Source organism: Rhinoraja longicauda, chromosome 1 (assembly GCF_053455715.1).
Source record: "Rhinoraja longicauda isolate Sanriku21f chromosome 1, sRhiLon1.1, whole genome shotgun sequence".
Classification (NCBI taxonomy): domain Eukaryota; kingdom Metazoa; phylum Chordata; class Chondrichthyes; order Rajiformes; family Arhynchobatidae; genus Rhinoraja; species Rhinoraja longicauda.
The window spans coordinates 21,062,140-21,079,486 of record NC_135953.1 but is presented as its reverse complement, the minus strand read 5'-3'; the positions used below and the strand labels follow the sequence as shown (position 1 = coordinate 21,079,486).

The 17,347-nt window shown below is 40.6% G+C and overlaps 1 protein-coding gene across 3 annotated transcripts in view; it reads left to right on the top strand.

The window, feature by feature from the left end:
- The window catches only part of letm1 (leucine zipper-EF-hand containing transmembrane protein 1), a 74,784-nt gene that overhangs the window by 20,689 nt on the left and 36,748 nt on the right, over window positions 1–17,347 (top strand). For all 3 annotated transcript variants that reach the window (XM_078415891.1, XM_078415822.1, XM_078415951.1), the window contains 3 exons: window positions 1,371–1,824; window positions 14,555–14,698; window positions 15,975–16,112. In XM_078415891.1, the coding sequence (XP_078272017.1) occupies window positions 1,371–1,824; window positions 14,555–14,698; window positions 15,975–16,112 (736 nt within the window). The remainder of the gene's footprint in view (window positions 1–1,370; window positions 1,825–14,554; window positions 14,699–15,974; window positions 16,113–17,347) is intronic.

Sequence of the window (17,347 nt, the reverse complement as noted above, 5' to 3'; positions counted from 1 at the left end):
CAAATTCAACTCAATCTGCAAATTCGCAGACAACACCACCTTAGTGGGCCGGATATCAAATAATGATGAGATGGAGTACAGGAAGGAGATTGGGAACCTAGTGCCAAGACAACAATCTTTTTCTCAATGTCAGCAAAACGATGGAGATTGTGATTGACTTCAGGAACTGAAGCAGTACACTCACTCTAGTTTACATTGGTGCTGAAATAAAGATGGTTGAAAGCTTCAAGTTCCTAGGAATAAATATCACCAGCAATTTGTTCTGGACCAGTCCCATCGAAGCAATGACTAAGAAAGCACACCAACGTCTCCACTTCCTTAGAAGCCTTAGGAAGTTCGACATATCCCCAACAACTTTCACCACCTTCTGTAGATGTGCTGCAGAAAGTGTTTATCGGGATGCATCACAGCATGATTTGGGAACACCTCCATCCAAGACTACGAGAAATTGCGGAGTTGTGGATGTACTCCAGACCATCACATCACACAAACCAACCTCCCTTCCGTTGACTCCATCTGCACTGCATGCTGCCTGTGCAAGACCACCAGCATAATGGAGGCCCAGTCTCATTCTGGTCATTCCCTCTTCTCCCCTCCTATCAGGCAAGAGTTACAAAAGTTTGAAAACAGATGCTTCCAGGTTCTGGGACAGTTTCTTCCTAGCTGTTATTAGGCAACTGAACATGCCTCCCACCAGCGGTCCTGACCTATCCACCTCACTGGAGACTTTCAAACTATCTTTAATTGGACTTTATCTTGCCTCTTTGTACCCGTTATCCTGTGTCTGTACACTGGATGGCTTGATTGTAATCAAGCATAAAATATTTCGCAACAAAAAGCTTTTCACTGTACACGTGACAATAACAAACTAACTAAACGAGGGCTACTCTGTTACTAGCTTTATCTAAAGCTGTGAAAATTGACGTGTCCAAGAATACAAATCACTGTGTGAAATGCACTGATCTGTCTCATTTTGCTGTCGGCAGCAAGTTGTTTGGGCTTTATTTGTCAGCCTTTAATTGCCCAAATGTTTGCCAAGAAAACTGCATCGTTATTTTTATTCTTGCAGATGTACAGCTTTCAAATTTATTTCCAACATTTTCCAAAACTATTACCAGCTAAGAATAAAGCCTGACTCGCTGAGTTACAGCAGCACTTTGTGTTTCGCTTTGTTCCAGCACCTGCAGTTCCCTGTGCCTCTAAGAATAAAACGTGTTCATTTGTAATGATATTCTGAAAATAACTAGGTTGTAACTTCTCAAAAATGTAGTTTAGAATTTCTCTTAGAACCTTGTACATGCTAAAAGGATTGAAGAAACGCTCTATTTATAATTTTTATTGTCCTAATTATTTTTCTACTTTCTCTTCAGAAATGTTTTGCTCAGAAATTGCAGCACAGTATCCACAAACTGCAATTCTTTGTATATGAGGAATCGCTATAGTTGTTGGAGAAAAGAGTCAAAACGTTTATACTGTGGTGTGGTGGGCTCTCCTTTGCCATGCACTTCTACCGATATGAATTTTATTGGATCCCGTTATGTTTCTGTAAGATGGTGGCATTCAACAAATCAACTGTACGATGACTCCAAAGTAGAAAAATCGCTGAAATCTCTAAAGGATAAGAATAAACGACTGGAAGAAGGAGGTCCTGTGTACAGCCCTATAGAGCCTGAAGTGCGCATATCTTTGAGTCAGAAGATTGTAGAGGAAGTTAAACATTACTATCATGGCTTCCGATTATTATGGATTGACACAAAAATAGCAGGCAGAATGCTTTGGCGGATTCTGAATGGACATACTCTGTCAAGAAGAGAGCACAGACAGGTATGTTCACAATTATTTGTAGACAATTTGAATTGGAATTCAAAATTATTGTAAATATTTAGTCTGGGTAAACGTTTCTATTGGGACATGGATGGATGATTCATCATTTGTTCAGCAACAGCACGCAAGTTAAATATCTCCATCAACCCTCCTCCTCAAAAGTAGCTTTCTGTAAATTTTTACCATTTTAAAATTTCACATATATGTTAAATGGTTATCGGTTTTTAGCAGTATTGTTTCGATTCAGAATAGAACATGTTATTTAGTTGAGAGACATTAAACTTGAAAAATTAACTTTCACTCTGTAGGTACTGCTCAACTTCCTGATTTTTTTCCCCCCATCATTTTCTATTTTATTTCTAATCTCCGCAGTATTTGGAATTTGAGTAGTGTTGTGACTCAATTGGATTATTCCAAGTCTCTGGTTTTGAGGTTTATCTACATTACTGAATATCCTGATCCATGAAGAAGTAATTATTTAATGAACACGGTGGAGGTGGCAAGGAATTGAAGTTGCAAAGATAAGCTGGATCAAAGTGTATAGATGAGGCTGGAGGGAAAGTTATTAAAAATGAAGGGATTAAAGGTAAAGCTCTGTATCTGATTTGCAAACAGCAACTGAAACAAAAACTGAGCACAAAATATGTTTAGCAATTGCAGAGGAATGATTTAATGATTTCTTAAAGTCTTTTGAGATTGGGATTAGTAGAGAAATGGGTTTGTAATTAATAGCGAAAGATAATCTGAAGTGCTTTGAGTAGAAGTTGCTTGGCTGGAGTTAAAATGTGATGAAGGCAAAATGTCACTGTGGGACTGGTGTAATTATGCAATAGGGCAAAGTATTAAGGAAAAAATAATGCAAACTTGTCAAAAAGATGTAATAATCATGGAGGACTTTAATCAACCCGGAAAAATCAGATGTACAAAGGTTGTCAAGATAAACTCGTTGTGTTTTAAAGACAATCTCTGAGAATAGCATATTTTGGAGCCAACCAAAGTGCAAACTCGTGAGATCTCTTATTGTGAAAAAATCAGACTTAGTTTGTGACTGCATCGTGAAGGCACTCCAATGATCATTGAATTTTTCATTTCATTTGAGAAAGGAAAGAATGGATTCAAGAGCAGTATTTTCAACTTAAGGCCATGAAACTAGAGCTTTCTAAAATCACTTGGTAAATTAGTTTACAAGCTAAGTCAGCCAAGATGCAGTGCCAAACATTTCATCACACACAGAATAGAATAAATTCCAACAAGAGAAAAAAAAAGCATAGGATTTTGGTTAACTCTCTTTGGTAACTTTGAAAAAGGTTAACCATAGCGTAAAGCTTAAAAGGCATATAATATTACAAAGATAGCTGGTGGGTCAGAAGATCAGATTGAATATTTTTAAATATGCGAATGTGAAAAATATTAAGATGAGGAAGGAAAAATTGAGCAAGATTTAGAAACAGATGGTACGGCTTATTATAGATGTTTTTTAAAGAGTTAACAAAGTAAGCTGCGGTCCTACGGAATGTGAGGAATTTCACAATGGAAAGCAAGGAGATGGCAGATAAATTAAGCAGCAATTTTACAATTATCTGTACTGCGGAGGATACATATAACATCTCGCATGTATTTTAAAATCTGAAATTAAGGTCAGGAGAAACTTGGGAAATGGCAGTGATCAAATTGTTGAAGCTGCAGGCAAACACGTCTCCCGTATCCTGGTGGACTTCATCCTAAGGTTTTAAAAGAAGAGGCCAGTGAAATAATTGGTGCATTGATCTTCCATTTCCAAAATTACTTGAATATGGCAGGCTTCTTTAAATTAGGGGAAATAGTAACGATGGTCAAAAAGGAAGAGAGCTGGAAGCTACACAAATCTTAATATCTATCAAGCAGAAAATGTTGGAAGCTGCTATCAAAGAAGCATATTTGGAAGAAAATAGAGGTAAACAACAAAGGCTGCTTGGTTTTGTTGCAGGATAATCGTGTTTGATCATTTTATTTGAAGTAGCGGGTTTATTACCTTTTAGATTTCAAGAAGGCATTTGAAAAGGAGTTGCGTCACTGGTTATTGTGGAAAGTAACGGGTCAAAACATTTGTAAGATGAGGTGAAGGGTGCTCCATTGCCATGAAGAGAGTATTGAAAATAACTGGCCTTGGTATCAAGGCAACATTCCCTGGCTAAACTGGAGTTATGGCAGTTGGGACATTGGAATTACATCTTGCAAAAAGGAAAATTGTTGCTGTGGTTGGAGGTCCGTCATCACTGCCACAGGACACCTCGAGAGGAGTTCTGTGCCAAATCATCTTCAGCTGCTTGATCAATGATCTTCCTTCAATCGTACAGTCAGAAGGCCTCGGTGGCGTAGGGGTAGAGTTGCTGCCTTACAGCACTTGCAGCGCTGGAGACCCGAGTTCGACCCTGACTACAGGTGCTGTCTACGGAGTTTGTATGTTCTCCCCGTGACTGCGTGGGTTTTCTACGAGATCTTCGGTTTCCTCCCACACTCCAAGGACGCCTAGTTATGTAGGTTAATTGGCTTGGTGTATGTGTAAATTGCCCCGAGTGTGTGTAGGATAGTGTTAATGCACAGGGATCGCTGGTCGGTGCGGATTCGGTGGGCCGAAAGGCATGTTCCCACGCTGTATCTCTAAACTAAACTAGGGGTGGTCATTGATGATTGAACAATGTTCAGTACCATTAGTGACTCCTCAGATAATGAACCAGTTGATATCCAAATGCAGTGAGACCTGCAAGTATTCGGACATCGGCTGATTGAGAGCAAGTAACATTCACCCCATTTCAAGTGCCAGGCAATTATATCCAAGCACCCAGTGCTGCTTTGGAAAAAGACTGTGGAGGAAAAGCAACTAATTAAGAAAGCTAACTATTGCAGTGGAATTGAGTACATAATTAAGGAAGTTGTGCTTTACAGGCAACTATGTAATGTAGGCAACTAATGAATGCTAATGGAGTGCTATGTACAACACTTGTTTAAGAATGCGAAGAGGTTTGAAGCAGTTCAGAAAAGTTTCCCAGAATAATATCTGGGATGGTGTTTGTCCAACAAGAAGAGGTTGGCCGGGGTTATACTTGTATCTTGTGGGTGTCAGAGGAGTTAGAAATGATTTCATTGAAACACAAAATCCCGAGGAATTTGGCAAGATTTAGGGCTGTGGTGAACAGGTAGATAGGGATATACAGTTGAGGTTACAATAGGACAAGCCACGATATTATTGAATGTCAAATTAGATTTGTGCAGCTGACTCATTCATATTTATGTATGAATAGCAGTTTTACCTCTGCTCACGTTTGTTTAGCTTCTGCCTTCAACCTTGTTCGTGTTCTTTTTCCATCAGAGTTGTGAATCTGGAATTCTCTGCCACCGAGGACAGTGGAGGCCAATTCACTGGATATTTTCAAGAGAGTTAGATTTAGCTCTTAGGGCTAAAGGAATCGAGAGATATTGGGGAAAAAAAGCAGGAACGGGGTACTGATTTTAGATGATCGGCCATGATCATATTGAATGGCGGTGCTGGCTCGAAGGGCCGAATGGCCTACCTCGGCACTTATTTTTTTATGTTTCTCGTGTCATCAATAATGATTACTTGGTGCTTGACGGCTATTTCTCATCTGCTTTTATAGCCAATGAACAGTTTCCAGAACCAATATGTTTATTGTTGAAAAAGGTGGATTGTGTTGGCAATAGAATGCTCATTTTTAACACTCATCCAAGCGCCATTTTTCATATTGACTTTTGTTTTTAAGTGCTACTTTAATCATGTGTTCTTAATCCATGAAAATCTGTGGTATTATCTAGTCTAAGACGCAAAAAGAAAGAACTGCAGATGCTGGTTAATACACAAAAGGACACAAAGTGTTGGAATAGTTCAGTGGATCAGGCAGCATCTCTGGAGAAGAAGGATAAGTGATGATTTGGGTCGAGACCCTTCTGTCGATTCCTCACTTGGCAGCAATCCCAACCTTTGAACACAGCCCTCCGCTTGCTTCCCAACAATCCCTACTTTTCGGAGTCCTTGCCCCCAAATGACGACCCTCTCTCTTGTCTCCAACATTCCTCCTCCCTTGGACCACCCTGCCAGCCTTCATAGATCTTTTTATTTCAAACTGCCGGCACAACATCAACCGCCTTGACTTCTCTACTCCCCACAAATATTCTAATCGCTGCCCTTCTGAACAGAGCTTTCTGCTCACAAGGCAACAACCTCAATAATCCTGAAGGAGGGTCTTGACCCATAACGTCACCTATCCATGTTCTCCAGAGATGCTGCCTGACCTGCTGAGCTATTGCAGCACTTTGTGTCATCTAGTTTAAGATGATGATTGCGTGGTCAAAAAGGCTTTTGGCACATTGGCTTTCATCAGCCAGAGTAATGTGTAAAGGTGGGAGGTCATGTTGCAGTTGTATAAGACAGTTTGTGAGGCTACATTTAAAGTATTGTGCTTAGTTCTGGGCACTGTGTTATTGGAAAGATGTTATCAAGCTGGAAAGGATGCAGAGAAGATTTACAAGGATGTTGCCAGCACTTGAGTGTCTGAGCTATAGGCAGAGGTTGAGTAGGCTGGGACGTGGAGCATAGGAGGATGACGGGTGATCTTATAGAAGTGTATAAGACCATGCAAGGAATAGATTGGGTAGATGCACAGAATCTCTTGCCCAGAGTAGGTGAATCGAGAACCAAAGGACCTTATGTTTAAGGTGAAGAGGAAAAGATTTAATAGGAATCTGAGTGGTAATGTTTTCGCACAAAAGGTGGTGGAGGTATGGAAAAAGCTGCCAGAGGAGATAGTTGAGGCTGGGACTGTCCCAATATTTAAGAAACGGTTAGACAGATACATGGATAGGGCTGGTTTGGAGGGATAAGGACCAAATGCAGCCAGGTGGGTCTTGTGTTGTTGGGACATGTTGGGCCGAAGGGCCTGTTTCCACACTATCACTCTATAACTCTATGTGGCTACAACTCGGGGGATTGCTGTACATTTGCATTGGCAGTTAGAGCAAAAGAGAATACTGCACTGGAGGAGCCATTGGTTATATTATTGTGAGGTGTATTGAGGAACACTGAAAATCTTATTTGTTTTGCATTCTATCCAGGCAGATCATGCCATGAGCAAGGACAAACAGTGCAAAAGAAAAATTAAGTGGCGGAGTTGATTGAGGGAGAGGGTGGGTGGAGTTGGTCTGTGCACGGACCCAACTTCGTCCCCGACTCTAGTCAGTGTCTTGCCGACTTGGGCAGAATTAATCATAGTTTCTTTCTATTTTCCCAAAAGTTGTTTTACTCACTTAAATATTTGTCGAAAGCCTTTAGATCTGTTTCCTGTAGCCTTTGCTCAGACTAATGTCATAATTGTATGGCCTTGGTAAATGTTCCTGTTTGAGCATATATTAAGTTAAATTTATCTCTAAATTTTGCATGCTTCCACGAATCTTAGAATGGAAGCTATTGGCACTCTTGTGTTCTTTTTAACATGTAACAATCAATTCTCTAAGTGTTTTATCCTATCATTCAGATAAAAGAAAAAAATAATCAGTGTAGGCAGTTATTTGTAACTGTTTTGATTCCTTTTAATAGATTGGTTTGTACAATGTACTACTATTTGTGTATCTCCATAAAGTTTATTTCAAGTGTTCCTGTGATCAGAGATTCATTATAAAATGTTAAAAATTCTGTTCAACTTGGAGAGTAAATGACAATTTCTAGCTAAGAGTTTTCTGGTTACTACAATTTCAAATTATATTGTACTGATGAGATCTAAGTATAGATTTGAATGTATTGTAAAGGTCTAAAATATTTTAAAGGTATTGGTTCTTGTACGTACAGAGACAGTAATATTGTGGCGGCGCCCGGGGGCTAGGCCACTCCCTTGGTCATTCCACTCGGCACTCAGTGGACGGGATGGATTAGGTCACTTCCTGGGTCAGTTCCCTTGGGTCAGGTGGTCTGGGACTATAAAAGGTTTTGGGTGTGTCGACTCACGAGTTCTTGAGTGCGGTGTTTGGTGCCTTAGGAAATAAAGTATATTAAATACTCACCTGGCGTCTGGCCTGATTTCCGCGGTGACCGCACCCACTACAATATGTTGATTGTTGGGCACTGACCTCGAATTTGAAGCTGATAAGTAATTTTTATTGTGATTTCTCAGTTTGGGGTAATTCCATATGACACCAGTATGTTCTATGCCATGAGTTTATGGAAGCCCTTTTGTGTTGCTTGTGGCTAACTGGTGAGTCAATGAAAGCTGCTGATGAAGAGAATGAAAGCTAACTAGTTTAAAAAATAGGTGCAATTCTAGTAAGAATCGTCTTTGTTTTTTATTGCCTTTATCCTCGGCCTATTATTTTGAGAGAATAATTAAAAGCAATCTAGAATGTCATGGGAAACCATTCCATGTAAAACAATTGCAATTTTGACATGTATTTTGCAGCTTTAGGGTGAATCATTTGTTTTTTAAAGTAATTTATAAAATGTTCACATTGTATTAGAAAGTAGGAACCTGAAACTCTGAATCGGGGACCGAGCAAGCAGACATCCTTAAGGTGCTCTTGTGCAGACCCCAATCAGTACAAATTGGCAAACAAGGAGCAAGTGTTCTTGCCAATTCATACTGATTGTGATATGCCAATGAAGAAGTCGACGATCCAGTTGAATAGGCAGAAGCAATGACCCAGTTCCCTATGTTTGTTAATGGGTTTGGAGGGGATGTCGAATGCTGAGCTGTCGTTAATGACATACCCAAACACTCAAAGTACTTCACCATGGACATTAGTGCCATTGGCCCATTCCAGTAATTTGTTAAGCTTCTCTGAACTGTTTCCAATGCATTACAATCCTTCCTTTATTTATGTTAAATAGTACTCCAGATGTAGTCTTGCCAATTTCCTAAATAATTATTTTTGCACTCTGTTTCCATTAGTAATAATAACATTTTATTAGCTTTCCTAATTACTTGCTGCCTTTGGCACCCCGACTCCCTACTCTGTGCAATTCATTTAGTGATAAACCACAGTTCAGTAAATATCTGGTGTTGAATATGTTTTGGGTATGAAGCTCCCATCCAGATTGTCAGGATTGTTTTCGATAAAACGTAGACAATCACAGCACAGGAAAAGGCCCTTTGGCGCACAAATCTGTGCAAACATGATGCCAAGCTAAATTAACTTCATCTGCCTGCACATGATCCATACCCTTCCATTCACTGCATTTCTGTGCCTCTCTAAAAGCCTCTTAAATGCCATATCTGCCTCCCCGCTACTCTTGGCAGCACGTTTCAGGCACCCACTATCATGTTTAAGTATGTCAAAATCTTGCACCACACATCACCTTTAAACTTTGCACCTTGCCCCTTTTATCTTAAAATAATGCACTGGAGTCATTGACATTTCCACCCTGTGGAAAAGGTTTAGACTGTCTTCCCTACCTAAGCCTCTCATAATTTAAAAGAACTTCAATCAAGTCACCCCTCAGACTCTATTACTCCAGAGAAAACAATCGAAGTTTGTCCAACTTCTCCCTGTTCCCTTCTATTCTAGACAGCATCCTGGCGAACCACTTCTCCAAAGTCTCCACATCCTTCCTCTAATGGGGTGACCAGCATTGCACATAATACTCCAAATGTGCATCATGACTTCCTGATTTTTGTTTTGAATGCCAGGACCAATGAAGGTGAGCATACAATATGCGACCTTTACCACTCTATCTATTTGTGTTGTCACTTTGAGCGAGCTATGGATTTGAACCCCACGATCTCTCTGTACATTAATGCTGTTAATAGTCATGCCATTAACTTTAAACTTTCAACTTGCCTTTGTCCTCCCAAAATGCAATATTGCTATGCTACCGTGTGTTTTTTTTTCTGGCAAATGGTAGTACAGCACCTCCTTTAATCTGGACAAAATCACAAGAACGCACCTGAAATCCCCCCCCCCCCCCCGCCGGCCTGGAACTGCCAGGCCAGGTGAGGTGGCCGATCTCGACTTCATCGGGACTGTCGCGGCCAATCGGTAGGTCGAATTTGCTCCCTGTGGCTGGGAGTCTGGAACTCCAGCCCAGCTGGAGCCGGTAGGTCCATTTCCATAGCTGACTTCTGAGGCTGACTTTGCAGGCCAGTATCTCGGCTTCCCGGTGGCCAAGGCGGGCTATTCCAGTACCATTCAACTCTTCTCGAAGGCCATGACCTTTGTTAGTTTGGCAAAACGGATATTCCAGCAAGGCTCTGGAACCAAGGATGCTGAAAAATCGGCGAGCATCTTTTACCTTACATGAGTCTGAAGAAGGGTCTCGACCCGAAACGTCACCCATTCCTTCACTCCCGAGATGCTGCCTGACCTGCTGAGTTACTCCAGCATTTTGTGAATAAATCGATTTGTACCAGCATCTGCAGTTATTTTCTTATTTTACCTTACATTGTTTGGTAACCCCAAATACAATTTCTCTGCCCATTTCTGTAGGATCTATATTCTGCTGGGTGCTCTGAGACATTAAAAATGGCTAACGTTTTTTGTCTATTCAAGCTTTAAATTTTCTGTGCAGAGAATTTCAAGCTCTTGTGTGACAAATGCTGAAATCCAAACTAATATCTGTTAACAATCATTTTAATAAATGAATAATTGCCCTTTTGCTTGTGCAATTTCTGAAATTGTATTTGACCGTATAGAGCCGGGGCACATGAAATTATTTTACTAATTTTCTGATAGGACTTCCACTAATAATTAAGCCTCACTGCCAATTAAGAGCCACATTGGTGCAAGCTTGCACTTGGGACAAAACTGGTGAGAATAGCAAATATGCTTTCTTATCTGACTAATCTGGAAAGAATCTAATTTAGCAAAGTTTAATTGGCATTCGAAAAATAACATATATTAAACTGGTTTGCTTTGAAATATCAGGAAAAATATGTATGTTTGTTTGGTTGTGCATGTAAAATGTTCAGGAGAGATTGAAGCAATTCATTAAAAATATTAGCAAAATTACTAGTCATGAACTTTCTTTAGCAGTATAGGTAGAGCCTCAAATGAAGTTAACATTGAAGAGGGTAGCAGAGAGAATGTAACTGGACCACTAACTATGTGGTCAGTATAATGGGAGATGACTTTTCATACAGTTTTTGGCAGAAGGGTAAGGACTGGGAGTATAAATTTAAATAAACTTAATTTTTTTGATGAAAAGATGTGGGTTTTCAGTAGGCAAATTTTAAAGAACCAGGATAAGTTGAAAAGAATGGGATTTCCATGGCTATTTAATGTAGGGAGAGTTGGTCATAATTGGGAAAGTTATGCAGAACTCTTAGAACAATCACTGGTCAGCATTGCAACTGGTATCGCATACTACGTGATGCAGTAGGCATTTATGAAAAGATCTAAATGATACCAGATATGTACAACTTCTGTTGAACAGAGCAACTGAAGAAACTCAGTTTATTCTCCTTGGAACAGAAAACTTTGAAAGAGAAAATCTGCTGGGGATATTCAGAATCATGAAAGATTTTGATAAATTCATAAACCCTTTTTATAGAACTACTAGACGACCCGTGGACCCTTTGGGTCCAAACCTCTCCTGCATTGGTCTACCACCTTCCCCTCTCCCACTCCAAAAGCACACAGCAAGATTCCTGGGTATATCCGAGGCTGTGGCGGCCAGGGAGTCCCCCGGGAGTGGGCGAGGGGCAAGAGGGAGCCACTCACCCCGGCCCCGGGTGGCCATCATGGCAGCCAGGAGCAAGAGAGCAGCCGCAAGGCGCTGCACCAGGTTCGTCCTGCTGGCGGCTATCTTCTTTGACCTTCGCTCTGCCGCCGTGCTGCACCACAGGAGGGAGGTCAGGCGCGGGTCACGCCGGAATGGGTGCTGGTCCTCCCGGCGCTGCTGCGCAGGCGCGCCGCCTCCAGGCCCGACAACCCTCCCCTGTTATGATGCCGTATTAGATCAAAATGGCGATCCCATATATGACCGGTTAGGTTCCCATTGTGACACTGAACACGGAAGTATTAGATCAAAATGACTTGTCCCATTCACAGTTTAAAGTTTATTAAAGTTTATAAAGTGAATTACTTTTAAAATATAACGAAACTTGATACTGCACACCGCAGGTGAATGGTGAGTAAAGTGGGCCTAAAATTGTTGCGCTATCGTGTACCGTTTTGGCTGTATTTCAGGAACATACATACAAGATGAGAGTTTTAGTAATATAAATAAATATATCGATAGATATAGCACTGGCCCATCACCCTACAATGTCTATGCAAAACATGATGCTAAGACCATCATTTTTCTACCTGCACATACCTCATACCCCTCCATTCCCAGCAAAACACACCTTTCTCTACCCATCTGCGAATTTTACAAAATGCTAACTCTTCTCAAAATAGTGCTCACAAACTCTCGCCTCGACTTTTGAAGATAAAAAAACAATCTTCCACAGTTGTACAACAAAATTAAGGAGAATAGTTAGACAAAATCTTTTTCTCATGGTTAGTGTTTCAAAAACAAGAGGGCACATCTTTAAGACGAGTGGGAAGGATTTTAAAAGCGGATCAGAGGGGTTATATCTTCTATTTTTACTTTTTGGAGTGGTTGACAACCAAAGATGCTGGTGGTGGTCAGATACAATTCATTTAAGAAGCATTTAAATAAACATTTAGAGAGGCAAGGCATGATGACATGTGAATCTTTTGTGAGCAAAGGGAATTAGAATAGATGGGAAAAATGATTGGCATGGACTTAGTGGCCTGAGTGGCCTGTTTCTTTGCGGGACAACTCTGACTCCATTATCATATTTGCTTCGAGGGTCCTAAGCTAAGGTCACAATGGTGCAAAAAACATGTCACCTATTCATTAAAATTTGCATTGCTGCAGTTTTCTAACAAAGGAAATATACCTTTACAGGACTTTGGTTATGCAGCATTTGGAGTATTGGGTGCAGTTCTGATCGCCCCTTCACAAGAAGGATGCCGAGGCTTTGGAAAGGTTTACCACAATGATGGCTGGATTAGGTGGTATTAGCTACAGGGTTGGACTGCCTTTCTTTTTTCTTTTTTTCTGAGATGCTGGGAGACCTGATAGGAGTGTGTAAAATTATGAGAGGCGTAGATGGAATAGACAGTCTGAATTTTTTTTACATGGTGGAAAAATCAAATATTGGAGGGCATTGTTTTTGGGTGAAAGGGACAAAGTTGAAAGAAAATGTGTGGGGCAAATTTTATTTTCATACAGAGGGCGGTGAGTGCCTGGTACGTGCTGCTGGGGGTGATGGTTGAAACAGTTACGTGGGTGCCGTTTAAAAGACTTTTGAATAGGTTTGTGGATATGGATTATGTGCAGGTAGATAAGTGATGGTCGGCATCATGTTCGACACAGAAATTATGGGCCGTTGGGCCTGTTTTTGTACAATACTGCTCTATCTTCTATTATCTTGTTCTTGCATCACATCACCCCTCAATCTCCTTTCATCCTGAGTAATCCAATCAAACCTATACAATCTGTCTCCATAACTAAGGTCCTCCAATCCCAGCAACTTTCTGGCGAATGTCCTTTGAACACTCCAACGCAGTTGCATCGTCTTAGTGTGCCAACCAGAGCTGCACAAAATATATCCAAGTATGGTCTGACCAACGTTTTGTAAAGGTAAAACATAACATCCCATATGGCCCAATCTCTGAAGGCAAGTAAGCCATAAGCTATCTTCGTCAACCTATTGACCTGTGTCAATTGACCTTGCGATCAGTTTGAAGAAGGGTCTCGACCCGAAACGTCACCCATTCCTTCTCTCCTAGATGCTGCCTGACCTGCTGAGTTACTGCAACATTTTGTGATACCTTCTATTGACCTGTGTTGCTATTTTCAACAAGCATTGGACTTGGACCCAGGAACCTCTTCTGTTCAACATTCCTCAGGGCCCTACCATTTACTGTGAATGTCCTTTCGCTGTTTGACTTCTCAAAATACATCACCTCCTGTCAGGAATACATTCCTACAGCGGAAGACCAATGGGGAAAATCTACATCAAGTTCGACTGAAGAACTGAAATAAACGCAATATGCTGAATGTTTAGGAAGGAATTGCAGATGCTAGTTTACACCGAAGATAGACACAAAATGCTGGAGTAACTCAGCGGGTCAGGCAACATCTCTGGAGAAAAGGAATATGTGACATTTGTGATGGGTCCCTTCTTTAGACAGTCGGGGAGAGGGAAGCTTGAGGCATGAAAAAGTACAGAGCAGCGAGAGAGGGTATTGCAGAATTCCCGTCGAAGAGAGGAGGAGAACTTCAAAGTAGGCATACCTTGAGATTTTGTAGTGAAGCAGACAAAATGTGTAGGAAGGAACTGTAGATGCTAGTTGTTGTTCTAATTATAATTTGCTAGCTATACTGGATCAATTCAAGTTTTATAATATTGGACCAAAGCACTCAATACTCGCACGTTTGAATGCTACAAACTATATTCTGCACTCTGTATTTTCCCCTTTGCTCTACCTATTGTAGTTGAGTTTGTCTTGATTGTATTTATGTACGGTATTATTTGATCTAATTGGATAACATGCAAAACAAAGCTTTACACCATATGTCACATAATATGACAATAATAGACGTAACCCTAAATCCTCTTCCCTCACCCACGAACAATAAATCAATTTTAATCAGCAACTGATTATACTTCTCAAGTTTTGCGTAAAAACAAAAATCAGTGTTTCTTTTACATTTCAATCTCTTTAATTCCACCAGTTTTTGCGGACGTGTGCGGACCTTTTTCGTTTGGTGCCCTTCCTGGTTTTCGTAATTGTTCCGTTCATGGAGTTTCTTCTTCCTGTGGTTGTCAAGCTTTTCCCTAATATGCTTCCTTCAACCTTCGAGACAAAATCTAAGAAGGTGAGCATGCACTTGGATTCTGTTTTAATGTTTTAATCCACAAAAGTTCCATGTCTTAATTTTATGCAGTTCCTGAACCTATTTTATAGACCATTTTTAATTGCTGAATTAAGTAAATAAAATAAGCAGAATAGTCAGCTGAGACATTAAAAAAAAATGAAATTCTAGTGTTTTGTTTAAATGTACACCTACCATAATTATGTAAATGTGTCAGACTGTTTGGTGCCGTATGTTCAACATTTTCACTGATATTGGAAAACACTGATGATGTTGGCTTTGGTCCCCATTGCAAGCTGCGATCCTGCACCAACGACTCCATTAAGTCAGATTATTTGCACCCCTTTGTGTCTGATTGGATCGTCTTTTATTGAGTTTCAGATGATGCCTCCATGAGAGCTTATTTCCGTCTGAACAGTAAATATTTTTCTTGCATTAAGTTGTTGCAATATATGAACCTTTTAATTGCATCATCTTATGCAAATGAACTTGGAGCAGTACAGCACACGAACACGCCCTTCCATTCATGATGTATGTGTTGAACATGATGTTGAAGTAAACTAATTCCTTCTTGCATGTGATCTTCCATTCCCTTCGTATTTATATGCCAATCCAAAAGCCTCTTAAACGCCGCTACAGTACATGTTTTCGTCACTACCCCAGCAACATTCTCCATTCACCTACCACTCTCTAAAAGATAGAACTCTAGGGGCTAGTGGAATCAAGGGATACGGGGAGAAAGCAGGCACAGGTTATTGATTGTGGATGATCAGCCATGATCACAATGAATGGTGGTGCTGGCTCGAAGGGCCGAATGGCCTCCTCCTGCACCTATTTTCTATGTTTCTAAAACAAAACCTGCCCCGCACATCTCTGTTGAACTTTCACCTTAAAGCTATGTCCTTGAGTCCTTGGCATTTGCACCCTGGGAAAAGGTTCTGACTGTCTACTCTATCTATTCCTCTCATAATTTTATATACTTCTACCTCAATCTCCGATGCTTCAGAAAAAAGATTCAAGTTTGTCCAACCTCTCCTTATAGCCAATACCCTCTAATCCATGCAGCATGCTGGTAAACCTTTTCTCCACCCATTCCAAAACTCCACATCCTTCCTGAAAAACTACACACATTACTCAAATGTGGGAAACCTCAGTTTTTTTAATCTGCACAAGACGTCCTGACTTTTGTACTCAATGCTCGGATCAATGAAGGCAAGCATACCATACGTCTTCTTTATCACTCTAATTGGTTTGCTATTTTCCTTTTCCTTTTGTACAGGAAGAAAGGTTGAAAAAGGAACTAAGAGTAAAACTTGAAATGGCAAAATTTCTTCAAGATACAATTGAAGAGATTGCCCTGAGAAATAAGGCAGCTAAAGGAGATGTCACTAAAGACTTTTCCACATTCTTCCAAAAGGTAATGGTTAACTTCCAGTAATGAACTTTGATGATTGTCATAGTCCTATGTACAGATGAATGTTGCATACATTTTTTAAATTGATTCGTTCTGAGGGAGTGGAAGTGGTGCAAGCCTCAATCCCAGAATCAAATCTCTTTTTGATTGTTTGCCATATGAGCGCATATTTACACACACTGATAGAATCTAGCTCAGTTACCTTGTGTTTTGCCAATAGTTGCTGTTTGAAGAATGCCACTGGTAATGTTTTGATGTCTGTGCAACATTAATCGCTGTCTTTGAGAGAAAGACAGTTAGAAGGAAGCTTTATAACTGTATTTCCAACTTGGTAGACACCTGTTCAATTACTTTTACCCTGTGCTTGTGGATAACTTAAGTTCAGATCAATGACTTACTTTATTTTGACAATTCTTCTTTGCCTAAAACGTCGAATTTTTGTGGATTTATATGGTCATATGGGAAATAAGGGTGGAGGATTGATGCTGACCAAGATGCCTCATCTAGGGGAGATTCCATTTGTCATAATTCCCCCTAAACCTTTCCTATTCATGTACCTGTCCAAATGTGTAGGAAGGAACAAAATTCCAAAACGTCGCCCATTCCTGCTCTCCGAAGATGCTGCCTGTCCCGCTGAGTTACTCCAGCATTTTGTGTCTATCTGCCTGTCCAAATGTATCTTATACTATTATTGCATGCCTCGACTTCTTCCATTGGCAGTTCATTCCATATACCGATCACCCTCTGTGGAAAGAGTTGATCCTCAGATTCCTTATAAAAGGATATGCGTTAGGCTATATTTACTCCGATAGCCTTACCCTCATCAGTCTTGGTTACTTCTTCAAAAAACCTCAATCAAATTCGTAAGACATGATCTCTCATACGCAAAGCCATGCTGACCACCCATAATTAACTCCTGTCAATAGACAATAGGTGCAGGAGTAGGTCATTCGGCCCTTCGAGCCAGCACCGCCATTCAATGTGATCATGGCTGACCATTCTCAATCAGTACCCCGTTCCTGCCTTCTCCCCATACCCCAAATGCATTTATATTGTATCCCTCCGAATCCTCTCCAGTAATTTACCAACCACAGATGTTGGGCTCACTGATTTATAATTCCCAGGCTTTTCTTTGCACCCCTTTTATAATGGAGGCAGAACATGAGCCCTGCTCGGTCATCTGACACCTCACTTGTGTCAAATGACTGACCACTTTGGTTTATGAGGGGCGGACTCTG